Source organism: Balaenoptera borealis, assembly GCF_965194805.1.
Source record: "Balaenoptera borealis genome assembly, chromosome: 14".
Classification (NCBI taxonomy): Eukaryota; Metazoa; Chordata; class Mammalia; order Artiodactyla; family Balaenopteridae; genus Balaenoptera; species Balaenoptera borealis.
Window position 1 is genome coordinate 82,670,255 of NC_138875.1, and position 25,944 is coordinate 82,696,198.

The following is a 25,944-nucleotide window of genomic DNA, read 5'->3' on the forward strand; positions in this document are numbered from 1 at the left end:
TAACTGTAGTTAGGTTACGTAGTTTAATTCCTAATAATGTCTTGCAAAAGTCCTGGAAATTTAATATTTGGTTCTCCTGAGCTGGTACAAGGTGGTTCTACCACAGTGGAGGCATACCTTGGAGATATTGAGGGTTTGGTTCCAGACCACAATAAAGCAAATATCACAATAAAGCAAGTCACACGAATTTTTTGCTTTCCCAGTACAAGTTATGTTTATACTATACTGTAGTCTACTGAATGTGCAATAGCATTATGTCTAAAAAAATGTACATACCTTAATTTAAAAATAATGCTATTGGAAAAATGGCACTGATAGCCGTGCTCAACGCAGAGTTGCCGCAAACCTTCAATTTGTAAAAAATGCAGTATCGTGTGAAGCGCAATAAAGCGAAGTACAATAATATGAGGTATGCCCGCAGTCACTTCAAGACTCAGAAGGTCAAGAGTTGGCTGGTAGTTACTAACGGAATTTACATGGGAAATATAATAAGGTAAAGGAACTGAAGCTTGCTGCTTCGTGGCAGGATGACCTTGGGAAGGTTGCTTCCCTGAGCCTCAGATTTCTCATTCTATTAAATGGGGTTATTACAATATGGGCTCTGTAGCCAAGATGGCTTGGACTAAAATACTGCTCTACGACTTCCTAGCTGTGTGGCTTTAAGCAAGTAACTTCAGATCCCCTATCCGTAAAATGGAGATAATTATTGTATCACCTGATGGGGGTGGAAGGGTTGAAAGTGCTCTTCTAGGTAAACAGTGTACGGCATGTGGTCAATAATCAATAAATGTTAGTTCTCATTACTATTGTACAGGTTTGTGTAGAATCACATGAATTACTTCTTTATTGGGTGCTAGTGGCAATCATTCATGCTGTTTGCCAAATATTTCTGGCTCCCTCCCTTCTGTCTTGGCTACCTGTGGTTGAGTGAGATCATATGACTAGTTTGGGCCAATGAGCTGAAAGCAGAAGTGATGTGTCACTTTCCAGGACGGAGTGTTTTATTGTTGCCACAAGACCCTCTGAGAAGTTCATCCTTTCAACATAGTGAATAGACATTAGAGCTGACAGCTGCTCCATTAGCCTGGGTGCCTGAATAACTGTGGTGAGCAGAGCCCACTGCCTACCTGCAACGGACATGTAAGCCAATGGGACTTGTCATGTGAGCAAGAAATATGCCTTTGTTGTGTTAAGCCATTGAAATTTGGGAGATCTTTTGTTACTACAGTATAATACAGCCTATACTGACTGATACATTGCTAAATAAATGGTATTTATTACTACTCTTAAGAATACCTCCATTGTCTCCAAAACTATAAATATCACCCAAAAACTCTCAATCTAGATCATATGCCTCTAACAGGAAAACTTTAACTAGTTCAACTCATTGGTAAGGTGTAGGGAACAAAGCATGGTATTAACTGTCCAAAGATATGTTTGAATCTCCTACTTGCTAACTCTGCAATCGCAGGCCGATCACATCAGTTCTCTGAGCCTCAGTTTGCTGATCTGTGATATGGAAATAATAACGAGGATCGCATTTGCTCTTGTGTGACCAGGCAGCTGTGCAGCTATAATGACAGTGTGTGTTGCATAAAAACAAAAAGCTATCATCACTGGAAGAAATTACAATCTCTGACTGTGATAAAGTTAGGTTATTTCCATTGCTCTTCTTCAAGCTCCCAAGAATTCCAGTCAAGTTTTTGTTTTGCTTGTATTAACCACCTCTGGATCTAATTCAAAGTGAACAATATGTCTGGTCTCCTCCTTCAGGGCTCCTGCCCAGGACTCTACATCCTTGAGCAACTTCTTTCTCTCTCATCTTGCCCCGAATCACCAACATTCTGCAACATGCCTTGGCAACCTGTCCCAACAATCTCACTCCTTCTCAGAAAGTTCCTCCTAAAGTCTTCCTTAGCAATGCTTACTCTGGGGATTTAATTAACACTGGTACCTATATATTGACTTATGATCAAAATGCAGAATGAAATCTATATACCCAAGTAATGTCCACAAACCATTTAGTTAACAACAGAATGCCCCTCAACTGCCGACTTCTTAAACCTTAAGGGGAAAAAAAAAAGACTCTTAATTTCATCACTTTGTCCTCACCACTTTTCAACGTCGTGCAGGCTTTGGCATTTCCTAATTATGAGCACAGCCTAATTCAATCAAGATTCCGCCACTGCTTTTTCAAATGTTCCAACTGATGCTGTGAAAGCAACACCTTTCCCCCCCTCCCCAAATAAATTAAACCTCTGTATTATACTCATTACTTAAAATTCTCTGTAGATGAATTATTTTATTTTAAAAAATCATAATTACACACATCTACCTGTCAAGTGAATAGGAGTCATATACTGCATGTCAGCAGGAACTAAGAGTTAGGCAGAAGGCCAAGAAAGGGGTGGGATGATTCGGCCTTGGTTTCTCCATTAGCAAGCAGAGACCACGGTGTGCATCGAACTGTGACTGACCTGCAGATCTCCACCAAAAGAACACGAGGACATTCATTCATTCATTCCTTTATAAATCTTTATTGAAAACTTATTGTGTGTCAGTCTGTGAACAGGCAGACCTGATCCCTGTCCTTATGGAACTTATGACACAAAGCAGATAACCATACAAATAATTATTACCATTGTGATAAGTACCAAGAAGGAAGAGAGCAAGGGCACCAGAGGGTGTAATAGGAGCTACATCATCTAGTCAAGAGGCAACAAAGACCTCCTTGAGGAGATGGCACTTAAGCTGACACCTGAAAGAGGAATAAGAGTAAGCCAGAGAAAGAGCAGGGGACAGAAAATGGAGATATGTTATGTTCATGGATTGGAAGACTCAATATTGTTAAGAAATTTAATTCTCTCCAAATTGATCTATAGATCCAATGCAGTCCCAGTCAAAATCCCAGGAGTTTTTGTTTTTGTAGAAATTTATAAGCCAATTCTAAAATTTATATAGAAATTCAAAGGATATATAATGTCCAAAGAAATCTTAAAACACATAAACAAGGTTAGAGGGCAATCTATCCAATTTCAAAGCTTATTGTGAAGATTAATAAAGTGTGGCACTGTTGTAAGGATAGACATATTGATCAATGAAACAGACTAAACAGACCCACACAGATGCTCATCTGATTTTTGAAAAAGGGCACCAAAGCAATCTAAAGGGAAAAGGGAAATTTTTTAACAAATGATGCTGGAACAACTGGATATCCATATAGAAAAAAAAAAGTGACCCTCAAATCCTTACCTCATACCATACAAAAAAATTAATTTGAGGTGGATCAGAGAGCTAAACATAAATGCTAAATAACAAGGCATCTAAAAGAAAACATGAGAATAGATTTATGATTTGGGGGTAGGCAAACATTTATTAGCTAGGACACAGTAAGAAAGAGTATTCCAAGGGCTTCCCTGGTGGCGCAGTGGTTGAGAATCTGCCTGCTAATGCAGGGGACACGGGTTCGAGCCCTGGTCTGGGAAGATCCCACATGCCGCGGAGCAACTAGGCCCGTGAGCCACAACTACTGAGCCTGCGCGTCTGGAACCTATGCTCCGCAACAAGAGAGGCCGCAATAGTGAGAGGCCCGCGCACCGCGATGAAGAGTGGCCCCCGCTTGCTGCAACTGGAGAAAGCCCTCGCACAGAAACGAAGACCCAACACAGCAAAAAATAAATAAATAAATAAATAAAATTTCTCTTAAAAAAAAAAAAAGAGTATTCCAGACAGAGAACACAGCATGAGCAAAGGCCCTGGAGAGGGAAAGAGTTTGATTTTTTTAAGAACTGAAAAAAGGCCAGCATGGCTGCAGCGTGCTGCGTGAGGAAGACAGCGGTAGAGTTTAAAACGCCAACTGCTGCAATGATCTTTATAAAAAACCTGCACTTCAAGAGATGAAAAGACAAGCCGCAGACTGGGAGAAAATATTTGCACATCACATATCTGACAAAGGATTTAACTCTAGAAAATATAGAGAACTCTCAAAACTCAACAATGAGACAAACAAACAACCCAATTAAAAAAATGGGCAAGATATTTTAATAGACACATGACCAAACCAGATATACAGTTAGCAAGTAAGCACATGAAAAGATGCTCAACATCATTAGTTATTAGGGAAATGCAAATTAAAACCACAATGAGATACCACTTCACACCAATTAGAATGGCCAGAACTGAAAAACAAACAAATAAACAAAACAAACAACCTGATAATACCAAGTGTTAGGGAACACAGAGAACAGCTGGAACTCTTCTACACTGCTGGGAGAAAAGCGGAATGGCACAGCCACTTTAGAGAAAAGACTGGCAGTTTCTTAAAAAGTTAAACATACGCTTATCAAATGCCCCAGCAATCCCACCCCTAGGTATTTACTCTAGAGAGATTAAAAACTATGGTCACACAAAATGTTTATAGCAGTTTTTTTCATGGCTGCCAGAAACTGCAAACAACTCAAACATCTCTCAACAGGTGAATGAATAAACAAACAGTGATATAACCACATAATGGAATATTACCCAGCAATGAAAAGGGGCAAAGTACTAATACATGCAGCAACATGGAGAAATTTCAAATGCATTATGCTAAATGAAAGAAGCTAGATTTAAAAACACACACACACACACACACACACACACACATATTATCTGTATGTATGTATTGCATCATTCCATTTATATGGCATTCTGAAAAAGGCAAAACTTCAGGGATATAGAGCAGAGCAGTGGTTTTCAGGTAGAGGGGATGGGGGAAGGGGTTTGAATATAACGGAGCACCATAAAAGAATTTTAGGGGGTGAGTTAACTGTTCCATATTCTGATTGTGGTCAAAGCTCACAGAGCTGTACAAACAAAACAAAACAAAATTACCCTATGTACGTTAAAAATAAAACTTCACCAGTCATCTCATCTCCTGCTTAAGCATTTTGCCAGGTTCCCCACCACCTACTGGAGAGAATCAAAAGTTCTTAGCCAGATGTCCAAGGCCAGGCTTCTCCCAGAGTACTCTATACCCATCTGTGCTCCCTCTGCAACTCCAGCTGACAGAAACTTCAGGGCTCCAGGCCTCAGGGCCTTTGTTCATGCTGTTCCCTCTGCCTGGAATCCTCCTTCCCTGGCAAACTCCTATTCGTTTCTCCAAATGTGGCTCAAACGTCACCTGCTTGGATAGTCCATCCGAAGTGTCTAGCGCTGAGGTTGGGTCCACAGAAACGCAAAACGCAGCCAGGGCAGGCAGACTGATGTGGTTCAATGTCCAGTACTTAACGAGGTGGTGGCCAAATTACATTTTAGATCTAAGTGTCTATATTCCAAAAGGGTTATCATGTGGGAAGAGCAAGAGAGGCAAGGAACATCTGTCCAGCTTTTCTTAATATGGCTTATTTTAACCTAAAGAAAATGACGAACTGGAAACTCTCAGGAGACGGAAGTCCAGACAGGGTCCAGCTACTCAAGAGGGAACCAGTCCTCAAGTTCTGCCCCTTTGGGGCCTCCAAAGCACACAACTCATCCTAAGTTTCCCCCATGCCTCCATGTTCCTGTGTCACAAGTCCACAGTAAAGAAGCAGTTCCTTCCCCACGCCCAGACAGATGAAGGCAATAGCGAAGCCCCAGAATGCCACTTAAGAAAGATTTCTTAGGCTGTGGCTCTGTGAGTCAGAAATTTAAAAAGCGGGGTTTCAGCATCATGCAATTAATGCAGCAAACATTGATTTCTGCACCATAAGAGGCCGGTTCATTAATTCCAGATGCTCCCACCAGTCAAACCAAGGCTCGGCTTCTTTGCAAGATGAGGCAAGTGAGAATACTGAATTTTAAAATTCCTTTCTGCAGCAACCTTTATTACCAAACAGAGCATAAAACCCACCCACCCAGACTGCTTAATTCTTCCTAAATAATTAACAACACCTGCTCACCTCCCTGTTTATGCGGGCAAAACTCACAACGCTGCTCGGCGCCCAAGTGGTCTCTCCTTCTTATGACAGGAGAGACCAGTTAGCCCTCAACCTCGGCCTCCCCCACCCAGCCCTGAACAGCCAGTGTACTTGCTTAGTGGAATATTCCTCTATGCCTCCCAATACCAGATCTCTTGACTGGATTAGATTTTTCTCTGAATCACCTTTGAAAGGTAAAGACCCAACAGGGACTTCCTGATAAAGATATCTGGGGGCTCTTTGAGGTGAAAAGGAGAAAAAGATGTCCCTTGGGAGAGCCATTTTCCTTTGGAGGAGGCTTCTGCAAGTTGAAACCTTTCTTTTCTTTCCTTTCCTTTTTTTTTTTTGTAAGGTAAATTTCCCTTCAGGGGAGTTGGTGGATTTAGCAAGACTCAAACTCTATAATTCAAGCCCAGGAAGGTGCAGGAATTGACCAACCAACTGTTGGGTTTTCTTGTTCATCAAGAGAGCCTTGCTACTCAGTGTGGTCCACTAAGGTGGCTCATCATCCTGGAGTCTGTTAGAAATGTGGACTCTTGGGCCCCATCCAAGTCCTAGTGAATCAGAACTTGCATTTAAACAAGAATCCAAGGTGATTCATGTTCATGTGAAAGTTTCAGAAGCACTGGATCAGGTGGTCTGTTTCAGAGAAGTGATAATGAGGAAGAACCATTGCCATATCTGCAAGGTGAAAGTAATAATACTTTCTGCTTGGCCTGCCCCAAGCTAAGATGCCCAGCCCTGCTATTCCAAGAACCATTATAGCCCTCAGATAAAACCTTCCAACAAGGCTGCCAGCCAAGGTCATCGGGCCACTGACCCAATCATGACATCCTGGCATGGTTCAGAAAACCCCAAACCACAAAGCCCTCAGTACTATCCAAAGGGTGGCCCCTGGACCAATAGTATCAACGTCACCTGGGCACTTGTTAGACATGCAGAATCTCAGGACGCTCAAGGCCTACTGATTCCCCAGGCATGACAGAAGCTCTCCAGGAGAGTCCTATGCGCTCTAAAGTTTGAGGACTACCGACTGAGATCTCTGAACCTCAGGCTGATATCTGGCAGCCACCAGGCTGTTTTGAGGGACTCCTTCAATTGGACTCCAACTCAACTTGGGCCTTGGAGATGGCGGGGAGACCCACCATTGTTTTCTAAATGAAGAAGAAGTTGGGGGGAAAGAATAAAAGTGAATAAATGGTTCCCAGTGGGTCATTAACCTGTTACAGGGTTGGGAAAGTGATGAGGCGTCTGGGATCCAAGTTCAAAGCCACTGCTTTGAACCAACAATGAGTTTCTCTGGCGAGAGACATCAACAGGCCCGACCCCTCCCCTCACCTGTACCCCATTCTCTCAATTTCTTTATTCAAGAGCAACTCAGGGATGAAATAGTCTTTTGAATGTGTGGGTTCCCTCTTCGCCACCCCCCTCCAGCCTTCTCAGTTATCCTGGTGAATGCAGCGAAGATTTCATGCACCAAATACCATCCTGCTCCAATTGTCATTTCAGGATTCGCACCATTTTAATGAATGCCAAAACTGTTTTTTCACTTGATAGAGCCTGACACGACCAACAATCACAGATTAGAGAGAAACTTCTTGCTTTTCAACAAAGGTTAATAAATAGTGACAGCATTAAGTCTATTCTGATTAACTATGCTGAAAGATATTACTGCTGTTTGTAACATGAAATCATTATTGGATTAAGCACAGCATATAAAAATGAAATGTGAGTTTTAATCTCAAACACAGACATGCAGGCTGCTCAGATAAAGGCGAGGTAACACGCAGAGGCTCATATTAATTTTTAAGTTGCTCTGATGAAGGGATATTATCTATCATTTGTCTGGTCTGGATTTGATGGTCCCTCGGTGAACTCTCTTATTGCTCCCCCTCAAAGAATGCTAAGAGGCAAATAGCAGTGATACTCCCCCAACACACACACCCTTCACTAAGCTGTACCACACTGAGTGGCAGAAAAAAGCACGACAGGACCCAAATAGGGATTGATGGACCACAAGTGGCTTCACTCTTCTGGGGGTTCTTTGACTTCAAAGACCTTCCCCAAGAAAATGCCAATCCCAAGTAAGGGGATGGGTTGAAGATGGGGGAGATCCACCCCGGTTTTCTAAATGAAGAAGTTGGGGGAAAGGAATAAAAGTGAATGAATGAGAACTCCCCGGCGGTCCAGTGGTTAGAGCTCCGTGCTTCCACTGCAGGAGGCACAGGTTCGATCCCTGGTCAAGGAACTAAGATCCCACAAGCCGTGTGGTGCGGCCAAAGTGAATAAATAGCACCCAGTAGGTCATTAACCTGGGACAGGTTTGAAAAAGAAATGACATCCAAATTCAAAGACACTACCTTGCCCCCTTCCCCACCATCCCATCCACCGTGGACACTGAAAATGCCCTGAGGTGCATTATTTTGAGATGTTCTGTACATTCATTCATTCAGCACCCAGACTGTGGTCTCTAAATACCATTTCCTAGTAAAAGGATCCAGGACTCCCTGGAGCAATGTCTGCATCCAAAGCTGGGGTGGGAAATGTACACAGTGAGTCTGGAAATCTTCCCAGAAAGCAAGGAGACTGTCCAAGACTACTGGAGGAGTCCAAAGGATTCAGGGGTCAACTTTCAGAGGTCCCCACGCACCAGAGACTGGACAACCTGAATATGAGTAGAGATAATAACTGAAATGGATAAGGACTCTCCAATGACACTTGCATCCATGGGTTTATAATGATATTTTAAAAAACTCTTATTGGCCACTTTTGGGGGACACTGGGGAAGCAACTCTTTATTTTGAAAACTGGCAAATAAAGGGAAAGAATTAAGCATTTATCCTCCCTTTCCTGGACACACTAGCCTTCAGGGTGAGCAAGTAATTGATGAGGGCTGGTTTCTCTGTAGAGAAATCTTCCAGCTAAGAAAAAGAAGAGGGACAGAATCAACCTATCAATATTTTGCAACCCCTAATGAATTAATGGATACAGGCAATGATTATCAGTGGGTGCAAAACTCAGCAGATGAAGAACTGATGGGAGAACCTGACAATGGACGGATCAGGCTGACAGCTCCAAACCCCACAGATCAATCTCAATGACACAGAAAAGGAGACAGCCAGACTTCACATACCTCCTGACAGAAGGGCACACCACCGCCCATGACGTGGTCTTGCCAAAAATATCGAACCAACATCTGGTCAAGCCTCTGAGGCTACCACCAGTTCACAGGAAACCCAGGGGACGTAGGAGTATTAAATGACACCTCAGGGATATGCTCAGCTAGATCCAATGGAAAGAAACTCTACGGGATGAAAGCCTTCTTCAGCAAGAATAAAAGAATAAAAGAGAGGAAGAGAAGGAGAGTGAGAGGAAGGTGGGGCAGAAGTAGAGAGGGGACAAAGAAAAAGGGGGGGAGGACACAAAATAAAATATGAATCGATAAGTCCATACTGAAACAAATTAATAATTGAATAGATAAATAAGTGGGGGAGAAAGGAAAGCTCTTCAACTAATAAATGTAGAGGTAATGATGGAAAGAAAATCACCATTTGGCAAACACCGCAGTAATAACTGTTTCAGGCAAGAAGCATTGATGGATCTAAAATTAGTGGGCAAAAGAATTAGTAACAGAGTATTTACATTGTCTCAAAGTGCTTCCCCACAAGATACTTATTAATTACGAAGGAAAAAAAACCAATAAGTTCACAGCAGAGAATCCCAGCAGACAAAAGTGACCAAAGTTAACATCACTACTAATGGGACAGATAGTCACCATGTGCCTCCTGATATGATGCATGGAGAAGGACACAACATCACTCCTGTAGCATTTCTGCCAAAATGCATAACCTGAAGCTAATCATGAGTAAACATTCCCAAATCAAGGGACAATCTACAAAATAAAAGGCCAGTTCTCATCACAAGTGTCAGGGTCATGCAACCACAAGAGCACTGTGTATTACAGTAGAGAGAGGCCCCAGATTCTCCTTCACCGTGACACAGTCCCTGAAAAGTCTACTTGAGATTTGTGCATCAAACAGTTCTCCTTCACTTAGTCCCACAGAGTGTCTCCCTGCAACCCAGCACTGAGCACAGAAATACTCACTGAATGAATAATTCAATGAATAATAATCAGCTTAAACCAAAAAGGATTTTTACTGGCTCACATGACCTGAAAGTTTCAGGTCATCTGACTTCAGGCATGGCTGTATCCAGCAGCTCAAATGATGTCACCTCATCCTACTTACCTCCTGGCTCAGCTTTCCTCTGTGTGGGTGGGCTTTGTTTTCAGCCAGGGTTCTCCCTTGGCAGCTCTTTCACCAGCATGGCAACTCCCAGGGAAAGCACCTCTTTCCCAGTAGCACTAGCAAAAGTCCCAGGATTCACTCTGTTTCGACTGAATTGGGTCCATGCACTTTAATCTATTCCATATTAAAGGACTAAAGAAACATGACAATTAAATGCAGTGCATGATCCAGGACTGGATCCTAGACCAGAAAAGGATGCTAGTGAGCAATGGGAAAAATTTGAGTAATACCAGTACACTAGATTATAGTGTTGTATCAATACTAATTTCCTCATTTTGTAATTGTTCTGTGCTTATGTTGACTGTTTATGTTACGTTATATTAATGTTAATCTGGGTGAAGGGAATATGGGGAATTCTCTGTATTATTCCTGCAACTTTTTGTAAATCTTTTTGAAACAATTTAAAAATAAGTTAAAGAATGATATTTTAAAATATTCCCTAATTACCCTACCTCCACAGGTTCCCTCCAGACAACATTTCAGAACATCTCTTATTGCAGAGCACTTAGAACATAAATTCATTTATTGCTTCTTTAAGAGACTGAATGCAGTCTCTCTTGCTGGTTTGTGAGCCCTCTGAACACATGGCACTTTCCTACCAGAGGGAATCACTATACTTTCTTTACCATCCCCTTCTTTTCCCATGTAGTTTTTATTACCTTCTATAGTTACATATTCATCTGCAGTTGGCTCATTCATTCATTGTCCAGCCAATAAATATCTGAAGGCACAGGTGTGCCAGGTAAAAGCTAGATATTGAGAACCCAGCAGTGATCCAAGCACACAAAATTTCTACTCTTACACAGCTTTACTCTGTCTCCACCATCAGTCTGAAATCTCCAGGGCATAGAGCCATACCTGCTTTGTTTCCTGCTTTGTCTCCAGTGCCTGTTACATAGTTAGCAATCAGAAAGTGCCCACTGAATGAATAAATGGATGAATGGCAAACACACCGCCACCACCTCCTCCAGCAGACATTGTTAATTGATCCCAGAACTCTTTCCTGTTGAGCCTGGCCAAACAGGCATGCAGTGCATTTGCCTAAGTGCACAGAAGAAGTCTTGGTTAGCATCTGTTTTAGACAAGAAGAAACGAGTGGCAAAAGGCAGGAAGTCACTGGCCTTAGAGCACTGATAAAATCCAGTGCCCTGACTTCTAGCCTCTGCAGGTTCCACTGTCCCACGAGGTAGGAGACATTTCCACAACAGCAGTCAAGTTTTAGGCAACTGCTGGGCCTCATTAGATCTCGCACCAACCTCCTTCCTGGCCCCTCGTTCTCCTCTTCTGGTTCAATCCAACTCAGGGGGGCAGCATAGAAACATTCCCCCAAAACAGGGTTACTGTGCCCATGTTTCAGAGAGCAAAGAAACTTACATGAAAGTGGCCTCATGAGCTGAGGAATCCTGCACAAAGCTTAATTCTGCTTCAGACACCCAGGGACCTCCTGAAACAGGGACCATGGAGAGCTTGCCCATCGCTATGCCAGGGTGTTTGGCACTTAATTATACCTTATTTTCTATTTTCCTCTATTTGTTTCATGGCTTTACAGCCAACTTAACCCTCTCCCACCAAACCATGAGGTAATCAATAGGTGCAGATACAGGGAAGTTCCACCTCTGAAAGGCAAACACGTCCCAACCCCTCTCCGAGCCTGTTTTCCCATTTGAAAATGAAAGAAGATGTTGTGAGGTCAGAGTGCCCTGGGCTCAGATCCTGGTTTGACCACTTCCTCCGAATGTGGGCATGTACCTAATGCTCCCTGCCTCAGCTCCCCCATATGTGAAATGGGTCGATGCTGTGAGGATCACTAGGGAATGTGGCTGGAAAGCGTCCAGCTCAGAGAGCAAGTTTGAAAGACAGTAGATGTTACTCCCATCTAAATTCCCCCTCATTTCTCACCTTGTGGGAACTTCTAGAATCACTGGCTTCTCCATTTCACTGGGTGAGCCTTGGGGGTGCTTGACAAATATTCCCGGAGTTAAATTTAGCCTTGAAGTGGGTGGACTTTGTACAGGGTGTCTGCCCAGGTGAGCACCCCAGAGTCAGGGATCCAGCTGCCTTGGACACCTTTGCATTGTCACTGCCTTGGGTGCTGCCTGGCACAAAGGGATTTTGTGTATAAGACCATTTATTTGCTTTTCATTCTTACATAGTTTTAATATCAGGCATTTGTTTTCTCGTTGAGGTTTGCAGGTCCCACCCCAGGCCTTTCTGCTCCCTGCACTCTCTGGCCCCCACCTGAAGAATGGGCGTTTTGCCTGCCATGCAGACGCCCCCGTCCCTCCAAACTCCCCTGAGCCAGAGAGGATGTCGTAAATATGGTCGCAGCTGTGACATCAGGCCCTGCCCAGGTGAATCCTGCAGCTCCCTGGAACTCCCCAAGGCAATAAAAGAACTTAGCTGGGAACATGGAGAAAAGAATTATAAGTGACATCTGCATGACATCTTCGCCTGACTGAATTAGGCAAGGAATCTGAGGAAAGGGGTATGTGCCCCAGTCAAGTGTCAAAAAGGTTTCCGCAAAGGAGAAACTTACGTGGCCCAAGGACTCGTATGACCCACATCAGGTGGGTGGGCTAGTGAGGAGTCTGTGAGTTTGGCCACAAAGGAGGAGGCTTGCCTGGTCTAACCAGGCCCTGTGGGTGATTCAAGGGACGGGGTGAATGACACAGAAGATTATACATTCGGGTACACCAGTAAATGTTACAAAGAGCCTCAGTTTTCTCACCTGTAAAACGGGGACAGAGTGCAGATTCAATGAGATGGTGTAAGTCAACACTTAGCACAATGCCTGGCTCACAATTAGTACTCAGCCAAAGGAGGAGGTGCGATGTATTATAATTGCTTCTGAATTTCAGACAGAACAAATGGGCCCTGATGTACAAAGCTCTCCATCAACCATTTTACCTGAGTTGCTGGCCAAACAAAGCCCAACAGCCCCTCTTCTACCACAACCTCGCCCCTCCCAGTCCCCTCCCCCCCACACTGGACAGTAGCTGGTCCCCCATCTTGCCAGAGGTTCCCACACCTCCCTGCCTTTGAGCCTATGAACTCCTGGAACAGAAAAGTGTTTCCCACCCCTCCCCCCTTCTGTCACGCATCAGCATTTCTTTCATTCAAGGCCCTTCTCTTGGAAGTCTTCCAGGATTGCTTCCATCAACATCCATCACCCGCTCCTTGGCACTCCCATGGCACTTTGCTCCTCTATCAGCAAGTAATACAAATTATTATTTGTTAATATCATCACTGCAATCAGAGCTGCCATTAATTATCACCAAGAAATAGTCTCAATTAATCCTCTGAATTACCCCATGCGGCAGGTATGCTCTCCCCACTTTACAGAGAAGGAAACTGAGTCACAGAAAGGTAAAGCCACTTACACAAGGCCACCTAGCCAGGAGGTGACAGACGCAGGCTTGAATTTGGGTCTGTGTAGCTCCGAAGTCCTCACTTTTCTCCATATGAGCGCCGGAAAAGGCAGCTGAAGAGGTGGGAACCCACGTGCCCCATCTTAAGGGGACAGGGGGAGTGTGGTTGTGAGTTACCGGCCCTGGAGGGAGCAGCAGAGCTGTGCACGGGCATACACACACACACAGCTTCTTTCTGGCTTCCCCGAGTAGCCCCCTCCTGAATTTCAGAACATCTCCCCTTCGCTGAGTCACCTTCCTGGGAGGAGGGGGAGAGAAATCAATATTCTGTTGCCTATCAACTCAGTTATCAGATCAACCAGCACTGGCCCCCAAGGCCACAGCCAATCATTCCAAAACCCCCAAACCCCATTTCATTACAGTTATAAGAACATTTCCTTTTAATCACCCCCAAATATTTCTGAGGAGGCAGAAATAAATAAGACTGCCTGGGAGAAGACCAGACACATCTTTACATGGAAGGGCACAGTGCAGCGTGCAGGGGCAGCAGGCCCTGAGCTCGGTGGGGACCGTACGACCCTCAGCATGGCTCCTGGGTCTATTCTGGGGGCAGTGATGGGCCGCTCACAGGGCAGATCACCAAGGGTGGCTACTTAGAGGAGAGCAGGTCACAAGACATGACAGCAAACACCCAGCCAGGAAAAACACCAAGACAGAGTCCTGCTCACCCTCTGTGTGAGACAAATGCCCCCCCCCCCCGACCCCTACCCCTTCCTTCTAAAGAGGCGTCAACATTCCCTGAGGGCCACACTGGGCTGCAAACTCATGTGGTCTCAAAAAGGACAGCCAACGTGAAGAGCAAGGGCTGAAATGGGAGTCAAGGTGAGTGGGGTGGGGAGCCATTCTGTGATCTTGAGGGTGTCTCTGAAGCTCACTGTGCTGCTATTTCCTCCTCTAGTAAATAGGAATGGAGTTTATAATCCCTCTCTACCTGGTGACTGAACACAGCACGGTAGTAATGATAACGGTGAACAGTCAATGAGCGCTTGCTGTGTCCCAGGCCCTTTCCTTAAACCCACTGTGTGAATGATCTCATTTTACAGACAAGGAAAAAGTAGCACAGAGAGGTGAAGCAACTTGCCCCATGTCACACAGCCAGAAGGGCACAGAACTGGGATTTGAACCTGGGAAAGCCCAGCTTCTGAACTGAGCCCCTTCCCCCTTTTCCATCTCCTCACTGGCCTCCTGAGAGGTCCAAGTCTTTGGGACCCAATTACAAATGAACAGTTCAGCAAGATGAGTCCTGGGATTCCCTTTGGACCCTGCTGACCCATGACCTCCCATGAGCCATCCTGGGATTTGGCTTCTAAATTAAATCCTTAATGCCCCAAATCCACTAACAAGCACTTATGAGGCACCTCTCAAGTTTTTTATATTATGTACAGGGCAGGAGAGAGAAAGGTAAGAAATGAAACTGGCCTGTCAGGGATTCTGGCCTACTTGATGTGAACACAATGCAGCCAGGACGCAGCTGAATTAGATACAAAGCAGGAAAAAAGATGATTGGTGCTCCGAGAGAGAGAAAAATGCAAAAAACGATAAGGGCAAAAAGAGAAGAAGGCTATAGATAGAAGCTATGGAGCTCAAGCAGGACTTGAAAGGCAGGTAGGTTTGGGATACGCAGAAGAGAGGAGAGCACGCCAGGTGGTCAGAACAGCTTGGGCAAGTGCAAGGATCCAAGTTGGCCCAAGTAGAGTGAATCCTGGGACTTTTGCTAGAGCTACTAGGAAAAAGGGGCTTTCTTTCCCTGAGAGTTGCCATGCTGGTGAAAGAGAGCTTTCAGGGGAGAACCCTGGCTGAGAACAAAGGCCACCCACACAGAGGAAAGCTGAGCTAGGAGATGAGTAGGATGAGATAACATTTGAGCTGCAGGATACAGCCATGCCTGAAGCCAGATGACCTGGAACTTTCAGGTCATGTGACCCAATAAAAATCCTTTTTGATTTAAGCTGGCACCAGGTGAGTTTCTCTCATATAAACACAAGAGTCCTGCCCATTACAGTAGAGATTGGCCCCGAAATCTACCTCACTGTGACATAGTCCCTGAAAAGTCTATTTGAGAGTCACACATCATCAGTTCTTCTCTTTCACTTGAGCCCACAAGGCGTCTCCCTGCATCCCAGCACTGAGCACAGAAAATATTCATTGAATGAATGACATTCCCCCCACAGTCAATGCTTACCTGTCCGTCAAGGTCATATTCACTGCCTCGAACCCATTCCCTGGTCTTTGAGGTGTGGGATAGTGTCTCAGTTTTCTGCCATCACCCTACCTCTGACCATCACAATCACAGTTAAGCGATTAACTCCAGGAAATGTTCCATGCACCCACAGCTCTGCAAAGTGTGCATCCCTGAAGGGGAGGTGCCGAGATCAGGCCCCCTCTTCTGTGGGAAGCTGCCACGTTGAGCCTGAATCCAATCACTCCCTTAGCTGCAGTAAACTCGGCAGCATGATCCATCCACCCATCCAAAGAGCATTTGTTGAGCAATTACTACACACCAGACACCTTTTGCTCAAAGCGTCTGAATGAGTCTGGTTATAGAAATGAGCATGGGGGCAAAAACCCTGGGGAGTTTCTCTTCCATGAAACAAAGAGGCTCCGCCCAAACAAGCAGAAAAGACCCTGAAGATAAGAGTAGTATCCCCCACTAGACGGGAAACTTACAAACTTATCTGTTGTCAATAATAATAAAATGTTTTCCTCCTCCTAAAAATACCCCCTCTTTGCAGACCTCAAGACATCGAATTTGAACCTTCTTGATATCTCTGTTAAACTGGCAAGGAATGTTCCCTTGCAAAAAGATGAAATAAGAATCACAGTAATAACAACAACCTTCTTAAAAAACTGTTTACCATGCCAGATGCCAGGCTAAATGTTTTAACTACATTTAAATTACATTTAACTACATTTTACCTACATATTCCTTTGAACCCTTGCTACAACCCTAAGAAGTGGGGAATTGGAGGCTCAGAGAGGTTAAGTAACTGGCCTGAAGTCACGGAGCAACTGAAGGAACCAGAATTTCTACCCAGATCTGGAAGATTCCAAAACATCTCCAGGCCTCAGCTATTTCCTTTGTAAAGTAAAAATGAGTAGGACTTACTTCAAAAGGTTTGTACGTACACTAGATGAGATAATGCCCATAAAGTGTTTTAGGACACAGTCTTACTCACGTGAAGGGCTTTGCCCAGCCAAATGGAGTATTTCATCATCAGTGTGCCCCTGACATGGTTTAAGGCTGGTGGGCTCAGGGCACCATGCGGTGCCGGGCCAGGGGAAAACAGCCCTCTGTACTCGGCTCCCCCCTCTGCTGTCTGCCGCCAATGCTCAGATGTCAGTTGCCTTTTGACAAGTGCACAAAACAGTTTAGGATGCCCACAGCCACAAGCCCAAGCTTGCTGGATCCACCCCGGCAGGGAGAACTGCCAGGTGGCTCTCTTGCCGGTTGGCTCTCACCCCTGGCTGCTGCCCAGAGTGACTTAACCGAGTCTGTACACGCCTTGCCAAGTCGCTGGAGGAGAGACAGCACAGCATTTGACCCAGCCCACCCATGCAGAACACCCACCCCATAACCCATGCCATGAAGCCCTGGGCACTCCCAGCCAGATGCCTGGCACACAGCAGCTGCCTGTTGGCATAGAGTGGGCAAAGCTGCAGAAAGAGTGGGTTACAAGTTGTGTTTAAAAAAAAGAAGATGATATTGTGTGCTGACGGGATATTTTAATCTGGGTTCAGGCATTCCAGAAATAACAATGATAGCTCATGCTCTACAGCGCTTAATCTAACCTTTTATGTAAAGTTAGAAATTTAACCCTCACAACATCTCATGCAGTAGGTACTATTGTTAGTCCAATTTTACAAGTAAGAAAACTGAGGCACAGACAGAATGACTTGCCCATGATCACAATGCAAGTAGGACACAATGAACCCGGCTGTCAGCCCATGTAAAACTGCTGTGTTCAAGAAAGGCCCCAAGGGGCTTCCCTGGTGGCACAGTGGTTGAGAATCTGCCTGCCAGTGCAGGGAACACGGGTTCGGGCCCTGGTCTGGGAGGATCCCACGTGCCGCGGAGCAACTAGGCCCGTGAGCCACAATTACTGAGCCTGCGCATCTGGAGCCTGTGCTCCGCAACAAGAGAGGCCGCGATAGTAAGAGGCCCGCGCACCGCGATGAAGAGTGGTCCCCGCTTGCCACAACTAGAGAAAGCCCTCGCACAGAAACAAAGACCCAACACAGCCATAAATAAACAAATAAATAAATAAATAATTTAAAAAAAAAAAAAGAAAGGCCCCAAGGTAACAACTGAGAGACAGCCCTGAGGCTGTCGGACACAATTCCCATTTTACAGATGATAAGACTGAGGCTCAGAGAAGCTGACCAACACACTCAAGGCCACACAGCATTTGAAGCCAGGCTCCCGAATTACATTTCGCACTACTTCCTGATCATACTGAATTTTGCACAGCACCTGGTTTCTACTCTGTAAAATCCAGCTCTCTCATACCAGCCACCCTGTCCTGCATAGGGTGATACCACAAAAGACAAATCCCAGTGACAAGGAGGTGAGCTGGAGGGAGACAGGGATTAAAAAGTGGTTCCTCCGGCCCCATGGAGAAGCTCTCTGGCCACCAGGTTCCCTCAGGCGGTGGGTTTTCTGCCCTAGAGAAGCGATTATAGCAGGTCGAGCCCTGTGGGTGGCAGGGGTCAGGGCTGCTGTGGCCCCTGCGGAAGCTCTGATCACCTCCAGGGCTAGGGCCGGAGCCCCCACTACCCAGCTCGGGGCAACCAAGCCCAGGGCGCCAGCCTCCCCCCAGGCCAGACCAACAACTGTCAACCAGGGGCTCTCATTGCCAGGCGTAGGCACGCCTTGAAAAAGCACATTCTGTTTCATAAAATAACTTTATATTTAGAAAGCAGCACCCAGAAACAAAGCATCCATTGCTCACATGGCCCAAGCTGCAGGGGTAAAGCTCAACAAAACCACAACGGGAGCAGAGTGGGTTCAAAACGGCGCCATCCTCAGAGGCACCTGGAGGTTTCCTGAGTCTCTGACTGGAGTCGGGGCCAGGTGGGAGTCTGGCAGCCTGTCAACAGTGCTGGCCCACTGTATTCTCGAACCCAGGAAGGTGTGTGACAGGCTGAGTTACCCAAAGACAGCTCTGCCAGGGACTCCAAACGGGAGAGGATGGGAGAGCGCCACACACGCACCCTCGACATGTTACATTCTCTCACATGTGTGCACGCACACACAGCATGGCTTACGCTCTCACATGCAATGGGTGCTCACATGCAACATGCCTTCACGTGCAACACACACATGCACACAACACGCTCTCACACAACATACTCGCCCACGAGACACTCTCCCCTACACATGTGCATGTGCTCAAATGCATGCTCACACACTCACACACTCCTATTACACACATGGTCATACTCACACATGCACACATACGGCTGTATGGATGCACACAGACCCACACAGACCCACAGTCACGCACCCATGTGCCCCCCCAAGATGCTCACACACATCCGCGCACAGATAGAAAAAGACACGCAGGGCCACAGAGAAACATGCCCAGACCCAGACCCCGCCACACCCACGACCACCTCCCAAAGGCACAAGGACAACACAGAAAGACACACACACAGACAAAGAGTCACACCCAGTCTCGCACGTGGACAGCCCCCGCAAAGCCGTAATGCACGCAGAAAAAGACACACGGAGACCCACACCCGCCACACACACCTGGCTGGACGCATATAAGGGCACAGGGACACATACACAGTCACAGCCTCCTGCTCTCACACCCACAGGTCCTCCCCACCGATGGCAGGTCCTGGCGCTTACCCTGGGCAGGGGCGTCCAGACACAGGCGGCAGCGCCGTCTTTCCAGCCCCAGCCCGGCAGCCTGAGCCCACTCCAAGGGCCTGTCACACAGCACCACCGGCAAGTAAAGAGCGAATGTGCAAAAATAAAGCCGAAAGGCTGCGATAAAGCAGTCCCCTTCCCACAGGACTCCGTGCTGACGCAGGTTCTGCTCTCTGCAATAAACATTTTCATTCTAATTTTAAAAGACATTAGCATTACCTCTTTGGCTCTCCATCCAGCCAGACGGTACCTCGCCTGCTGGGCCACCCGCCGGTCGCACTGGGCAGCAACGGGACAGACACAGGGTCCCAGGCCTTACGCCCTAAGCCTACAGGTCACCCGGCACGAGGGGTGCTGACCCAGGCGCCTGCTGGTCACCTGGCTTTTATTTTACATCATCCTTGCAGAATCCCACTGATGCTACACCCAATAAAGCAAAGAGATATACCCCCAAACTTCCTCTGGAGAACTCTGTCTCGCTCCAGCCGGGATCCCTGCGGATCCGGTCGTGCCATCCAACATGAGCACCACACACTAGGAAGGCAGCTTTCAAATGATGGGTATGCGCCCTGACAAATGGGGGGCTCGGTGTAAACTGGGGCACCGTCCTCCACCTCCCAGCCCACAACTCGCCCTGCCTGCAAACTCGAGCCTCACCTCGCACCTCCCAGCAGTGACTCAATCTGGATTTCCAGGCTTGGCAAGGACCTAAGGGAGAAGGGAAACCACAGGCTAGTTTGTGAAAGACAGTGAGCTATTTTTATGAGCTCAGGGGCCTAGACACAAAATACAGCCTCCACCTTCAGCTCTTGCCCCATCCTGCTCACACTCAAGGCCCCAGGTACTCTGAACAGGTGATTTCTGCAAAGCCACCTCTGAGCCTTTGCCCAAGCTGTTCCCTCCTAGAACACTTTCCTGTCTCTTTGCCATAGCTACACCTGGTGATCCTTCAGGTCTCAGCTTCCAAGTCACTCCATACTATATTGTTGGGGGCCCAGGGATCCCATGTTGAAGGGGGCAACCCAGTTCCTGCCTTCACTGAGCTATAATGTAGGTGGCCTCCTTCCAGAAGTTTCCTAGGCCTCCCAGACTGTGTTGAGCACCTCTCCTCAGCTCCCACGGGCTCCTGGGCTCCCCGCTTAAGGGACAGCTCTTCCCAAGCTGGTTCCACCCACCTGTCCCTGGGTCTGTCTCCAGTAGCTATGGGGACTAGGGACTCCCCAAGCGCAGGGGGCAGTCTGCCGTGTCCCTCCAGGTCTCCCTACACCGGGCACAGCATTAGCCCAATAGGTGGCTGCTGAGTGAGTAAATGAACAAAGCGCTCGTGCTGGCTGAAGCACCATGGCTCACAGTCTTCCTCCTCTACATCCAAAGACAGAAACCAGGAAAGGGAGACCTAAGTAAGTCCTTGTTAGAGAGAGGATGTGACATTGGCTCTGGCTCGCTCGCAGCTCTTATCTGCTCTGCCCTGGGGCTGGGGGTACAGCCCCCTCCAGCCATTCCCAAATGTTTCCACATTACTATGTTAGCAATCAAGGCTCCACAGGCCCCGAGCATAAAAATGTGGGATGAAAAAGAGAAATGTCAGCAGATGGCTCACAGCAGCCTCAGGCCCCTCCCTCTGGGGCCTCCTCTACTGGGTAGTCCCAATGCCACGGCCTGGCTCAGGCCCCCCTCCCCCCGACACAGGTCTGGATGACTGCAGTAGCTCCTCCCGGTCTCCATGACTCTGCTCTTACCCCCTCACAATCCCTCCTCTCCAGGGTGGCCTGAGGGCTCCTTGCAAAAGGTAACTGGCTTCCGTCACTGCCACTCCAGGCTCAAACCTCTCCATGGCTTCCTGCAGCTCTTAGAATTAAACCCCTAAATCCTCACCCTGAGCCTCCAGGAAAAGTCCAATCTCTACGTGGTGGCCCAGGAGGTCCTGCCTGATGTGACATCCACCACCAGCTCCAAGCTGACCTTGATCTCCAACTGAATGAGTCACCAGTTCCCAGTGTCCCCAGTTCTCATCCTCTGTGCCAGTGCCCATGCTGTTCCCTGTATCTGATGCTGTTCCCTGGTGTAAAAGAATGGCAACCCTAATTCCCTGCCTGGGAAACACATCTTTCCAGACTTGAGGCAAAGAGTTTCTTTGAGGCTCCTTCCCAGCTCCTGACTCTAAGCCCCTGCACAGCCAAGTACCCAGTGCCGAAGAAACCTCCATCTTGTGCTGTCATGGGTGGTCTTCTCTCCCTGGTGACCCTCTTGAGAGCAGGAGTCCCATTTTATTTATCTAGAGGCTACCCAGATCTGGCCCAGAGTAGACACATTAATATGTATTAGTGATTACTGCTGTGATGAATATACTTTTCAAGCTCCCTCTGTGGCCTGGTGCCTTGCTCTAAGCTCCCGTATTTGTTTGTTTCTAATAAATCAAGCCAAAAGGAAAGATCCAGATGCCTCAGCTTCCTCTGCAACTCCCCACGCTCCAGTCTGAAGGTGGAACGCTTGAGGATTAGCATGTGAGCAGTGGAAGGAAGGCCCTCCTACCAGAAATGACACAGGAAGTGGGGGAGATGACAGGGCTCACCACCCCAAGAGAGGCACCTGAGTATCTGAGTACATGACCCGTCCAGAACAATGTGGGTCTTCATTCCAAGGCTACCTTGTGGGTCTCAGGGGACTCACACAGGTCTGAGGCTCCCACATCACCTTCCTTGGGCTCTTGTCAGCAGCCGGGACAGGGTTAGCATGAGGTAGGCTATGTGTGCTTTTAAAGACAGGTGGGACCCTGAGGAAGGGACAGGAAAGACCCCCAGCACAGGGTCCCTAGGGGTGCTGGGCTCTGCCAGATGGGTTGGCAAGACCCTACTTTTAGGACTTAACACTTTATCTTGAGGCCAACATCTACCCTCGTCTGGCTGGGTCTCCTGGACAATTCCAGCTCCACTCACACACCTGCCCAATGGCTGAGCTGCCCCTGCTTTCTGGAGGGAAAGAGGAGGCTGGAGACACAACTAAACTGGGAAGAGTGACAGGTGAGAGGAAAGCTGTGTGGCCTCAGGCAAGTGACTTTATCTCTCTGAGCCTCAGTTTCCTCATCTCAAAAATGTAAGTAATAAAAGCTTCTGAGATCCCACACAGGGAGCACCCAACATGGGGTCTGGCCTCGCACTCTGCTCCATGCATAAGGGTCATTATGGGGATATTTTGGGCAAACCCAACTGGCTTCTGAAGAGCAGGAAGAAAGGCCAGAGGGGAAGAGAGCAGCCCAGGGAGGACAAAGAGCCTTGGCCCAGGCAGCTGGGGAACTTGAGCCCATGGTCCCCCCTCCCCATACCCAGAGAGGTTCCACTTTGGACCTTCTGGGCAGCTGCGGGAATGTAAACCAGGCTCTGGCTCTGGTGACGACAATGCTCTGAGTGTCAGGCAGCTCTTGGTTCTCCGCGCTGTGAGGCGAGGCTCAGTGGCACGGATAATTCAGGGGCTGTCACTCATCCATGAGACACTCCTATCAGCTGTGGCCGAGCCCCTCAAACTGTCTCCTGCCCCTGATTCACTGCTAGCTCTATTTGGCTTTGGGGGTTGTGAAACTTCCCGGCCCCTGCACCCTTGCTGGAGGAAAGGGTGGGGTGGGAGCTCAGGTCTGGCACCCTGGGGGCAGCTCACGGCTCCAGAACAGAACAGACCCACCAGAGCCGCCACGATTTGTGGGGGGGTTCCCTCCAGCCCAGTTTCAGTGTCAAGCACTTTAGACCAGCATTTCCTGACTCTGCACAGGTCTGGAGTAGTGTGTCCCCTATTATGGCTTCAAGATCTTGAAAGGGGGCAACAGTGTTCAAAGCAGACAAAACAGAGGTTGTGAGTTCCCTGGGGTCATGGAGAGCAATAATAATAATAGTAATATCAATAAAACATTAATAATAGTAACAGCTCTAACTTACTGAACACCAGCTTTATGCTGGACCTCATGCTGGGTCCTCCACCAGCATTCTCTCATTTACTCTTCAGTACAGCCCTTCAGGAAGGTAGCATTCCACTTATTTTACTAATGAGGAAACATTTAAAATGGTGAAGGCACTTCCTCCATTATCCTATTTTACAGACTAGGAAACAAAGACCCAGAGAAGGCAAGCCACTTGCTTGAAGACAGACAGCAGTTAACAGACCAGAATTTAATCCCAAGGTTACCTGACCTTCGTGCTCTTAGCCACAGCTGTTTCCTTCCCAGCAAAATCCATGCCAGTCATTCAACAAACAGTTGCTGAGCCTTTAAGAAACTCCAGAGAGTGGCTGGGGAGACTACAGGGAACATGATGAGTCCCCGCACCCTTGCAGGTGACCAGCTAACAGGGGAAAGACAGACACTGAAGGTTCCCTCACTCCCAAGGGCGGCAAGCGTCAGGTAGGGAACTGAGGGGAGACTATAACAATGAGAGTCTACCTTCTCCCAGAGATCAAGAGAGCCCTCCTGGTTAAACATGATGCTTTCCAGGCTGCACAAAACTTCTGGTTCTGAGGGGCAAGACAGACATTTGCTGGACAATCACATAAACCCTTTCTGTTGCTTAAAATGGTGGGTGCCACCAAAGGGTCAGGCGCTGTAACCAGGGCCCAGCAGGAAGACACATATCCCTGTTCCCTGTCCCCACAGACCCTCCAAGCAGGAGGCAACAGCAAAAGTTACTTTCCTGGTGGAAAAGCCAGGTTCCTAGCATGACCCTCACCTCCTCCTGACAGCTCAGGCCCCCCTAAACTTCTCCTGACCTCCCAGCCACAAGGAGGAGGCTGGGGCAGCTCACGTGGGACCCAGACAGAGCCTCTGCTTCGCCTCTTTCATGTGTCTCTTGGAATTATCGATTCTGCCACTGGAACGGCCAGGATAATTTTGCTCAGCTTCAAATACCTGGTTCTCATGAATTCCTTGGCCAGAAGGTTATAAAGTTTCCCCTAAAGCATGGCGGAAAGATTAAGCCTGCTTATGGTTAATAATACACTGTACCATGTCCATCAAGCTGCCTGTCTGCTATTGAAAGTTTGCTATTAGATACTTATTTAAACAGCCTTGCAAGTCTTCCGAGGAAAGCGCAGTTATGCATTTTCCCCCTCCTTGCTGGCGTGAGTGACTACAGATAAACATCAATTCGCTCCTGCAGATCACAGTCACAGTAAATAAATTTTTCAGGAAACTCGAGATCCGCACAAAGGCTCCGCCAAGCTCCCATTTCACACAACATCAACGTTTGGCCTCCAAGAAATAAAAGTTCTAAGGTGTCCGTCACTAGGGCAAAATTATCAACTGTCAAGTCACTTTTAAGAGAGAGAATAAGGAGCATTTTAAGGAGACATTTCCTCCTGCAGGAAAAAAAAAAAAACATAGATGCACAGTCATTACACCCACAAACTAACCATTGGCACTTTCTCCCTAAAAGCCCAGGTGTCCATCCCCCAAACTTCTGGCCCTTGACCCACTGCCTCTGGGCAAGCAGAAGTAGCCACAGCTCAGAGCAGCCACTTCTGGCTGAGTTCAGTGACTTCAGTGACTCAGGCTTTGGGTTATTTTTACTTTGTCAAAGTGGGTTTTTTTCCCCCCACTACTTTTAGAAGTGGCAGACAAGGCTTGTCTATTATAAAATATTTGTTGCAAACACACACACACACACACACACACACACTCTCTCTCTCTCTCTCTCTCACTTGCTCACCACCCCACACACAGTTCTCGTCTGTGTGAAAATCTCAAGTGGCTGTGGTGTGTGGGACAGGAGATAGGGAAGCTGAGACACCCTCCTGAGCAAACCAGGGTTATGTAATGCTCTGGGCCTCGTACTCAGCACAATTCTGCTGGAGTCAGGAACCCGGAGGAGATGCCGTTTTACAGATGGGGAAACTAAGGCATGGAGGAGCCTCAGGAAGGGAGACGGAACCACAGAAGTGGACTTGGACATAACTTCATTCAAATCTCAGCTCCACCACCTACAGCTGCGTGGTCTTGGGCAGGTAACTTAAACCTCCTGGAGCCTCAGTTTCCTTATCTGTAAAATGGGGACGGCAGCAGTCTCCAGTGCACAGGATCACTGTGAAGATTAGCTTCTAAATACATATTCATTAGTTTTACGATAAAGGGCTCAGACCCTTCTATCCAATCGCTGGCAGGAACCCAGGCTGGATTTGAGAGGAGAGAGCACTGTTCTTGGAGCACCACATCCAGCCCTGATTCTAAGCTTGTAACTTCAAGTCATGGTTGTCCTCTCAGTCCCAGATTCTCTGTCCAAACAATGAGACCCTGGACTCACGAGTCTCTAGCATTAAAATCCTTATGTGATGTCTTCACAACCACCTCGAAGGGAAGGTGCTGTTATTATCCCCAATTTACAGAGAGGAAAACTGAGGCTCAGGGAAAAGCAAGTTGTCAG

The 25,944-nt window shown here is 47.1% G+C and overlaps 1 protein-coding gene across 5 annotated transcripts in view; it reads right to left on the bottom strand.

The window, feature by feature from the left end:
• The window catches only part of CUX2 (cut like homeobox 2), a 266,060-nt gene that overhangs the window by 187,007 nt on the left and 53,109 nt on the right, over positions 1-25,944 (bottom strand). Inside the window, exon 1 of one of the 5 annotated variants that reach the window (XM_082355811.1) lies at positions 19,526-19,558. The exons of 3 other annotated variants lie outside the window; for them this stretch is intronic. Coding sequence is in view for 1 of the 2 variants with exons in the window: in XM_082355806.1 (XP_082211932.1) it covers positions 16,848-16,886 (39 nt within the window). In the remaining variant the exon portion in view is untranslated. Of the gene's footprint in view, positions 1-16,847; positions 16,986-19,525; positions 19,559-25,944 lie in introns of those variants that run through there. One more of the 5 variants, XM_082355806.1, reaches the window with a different exon arrangement.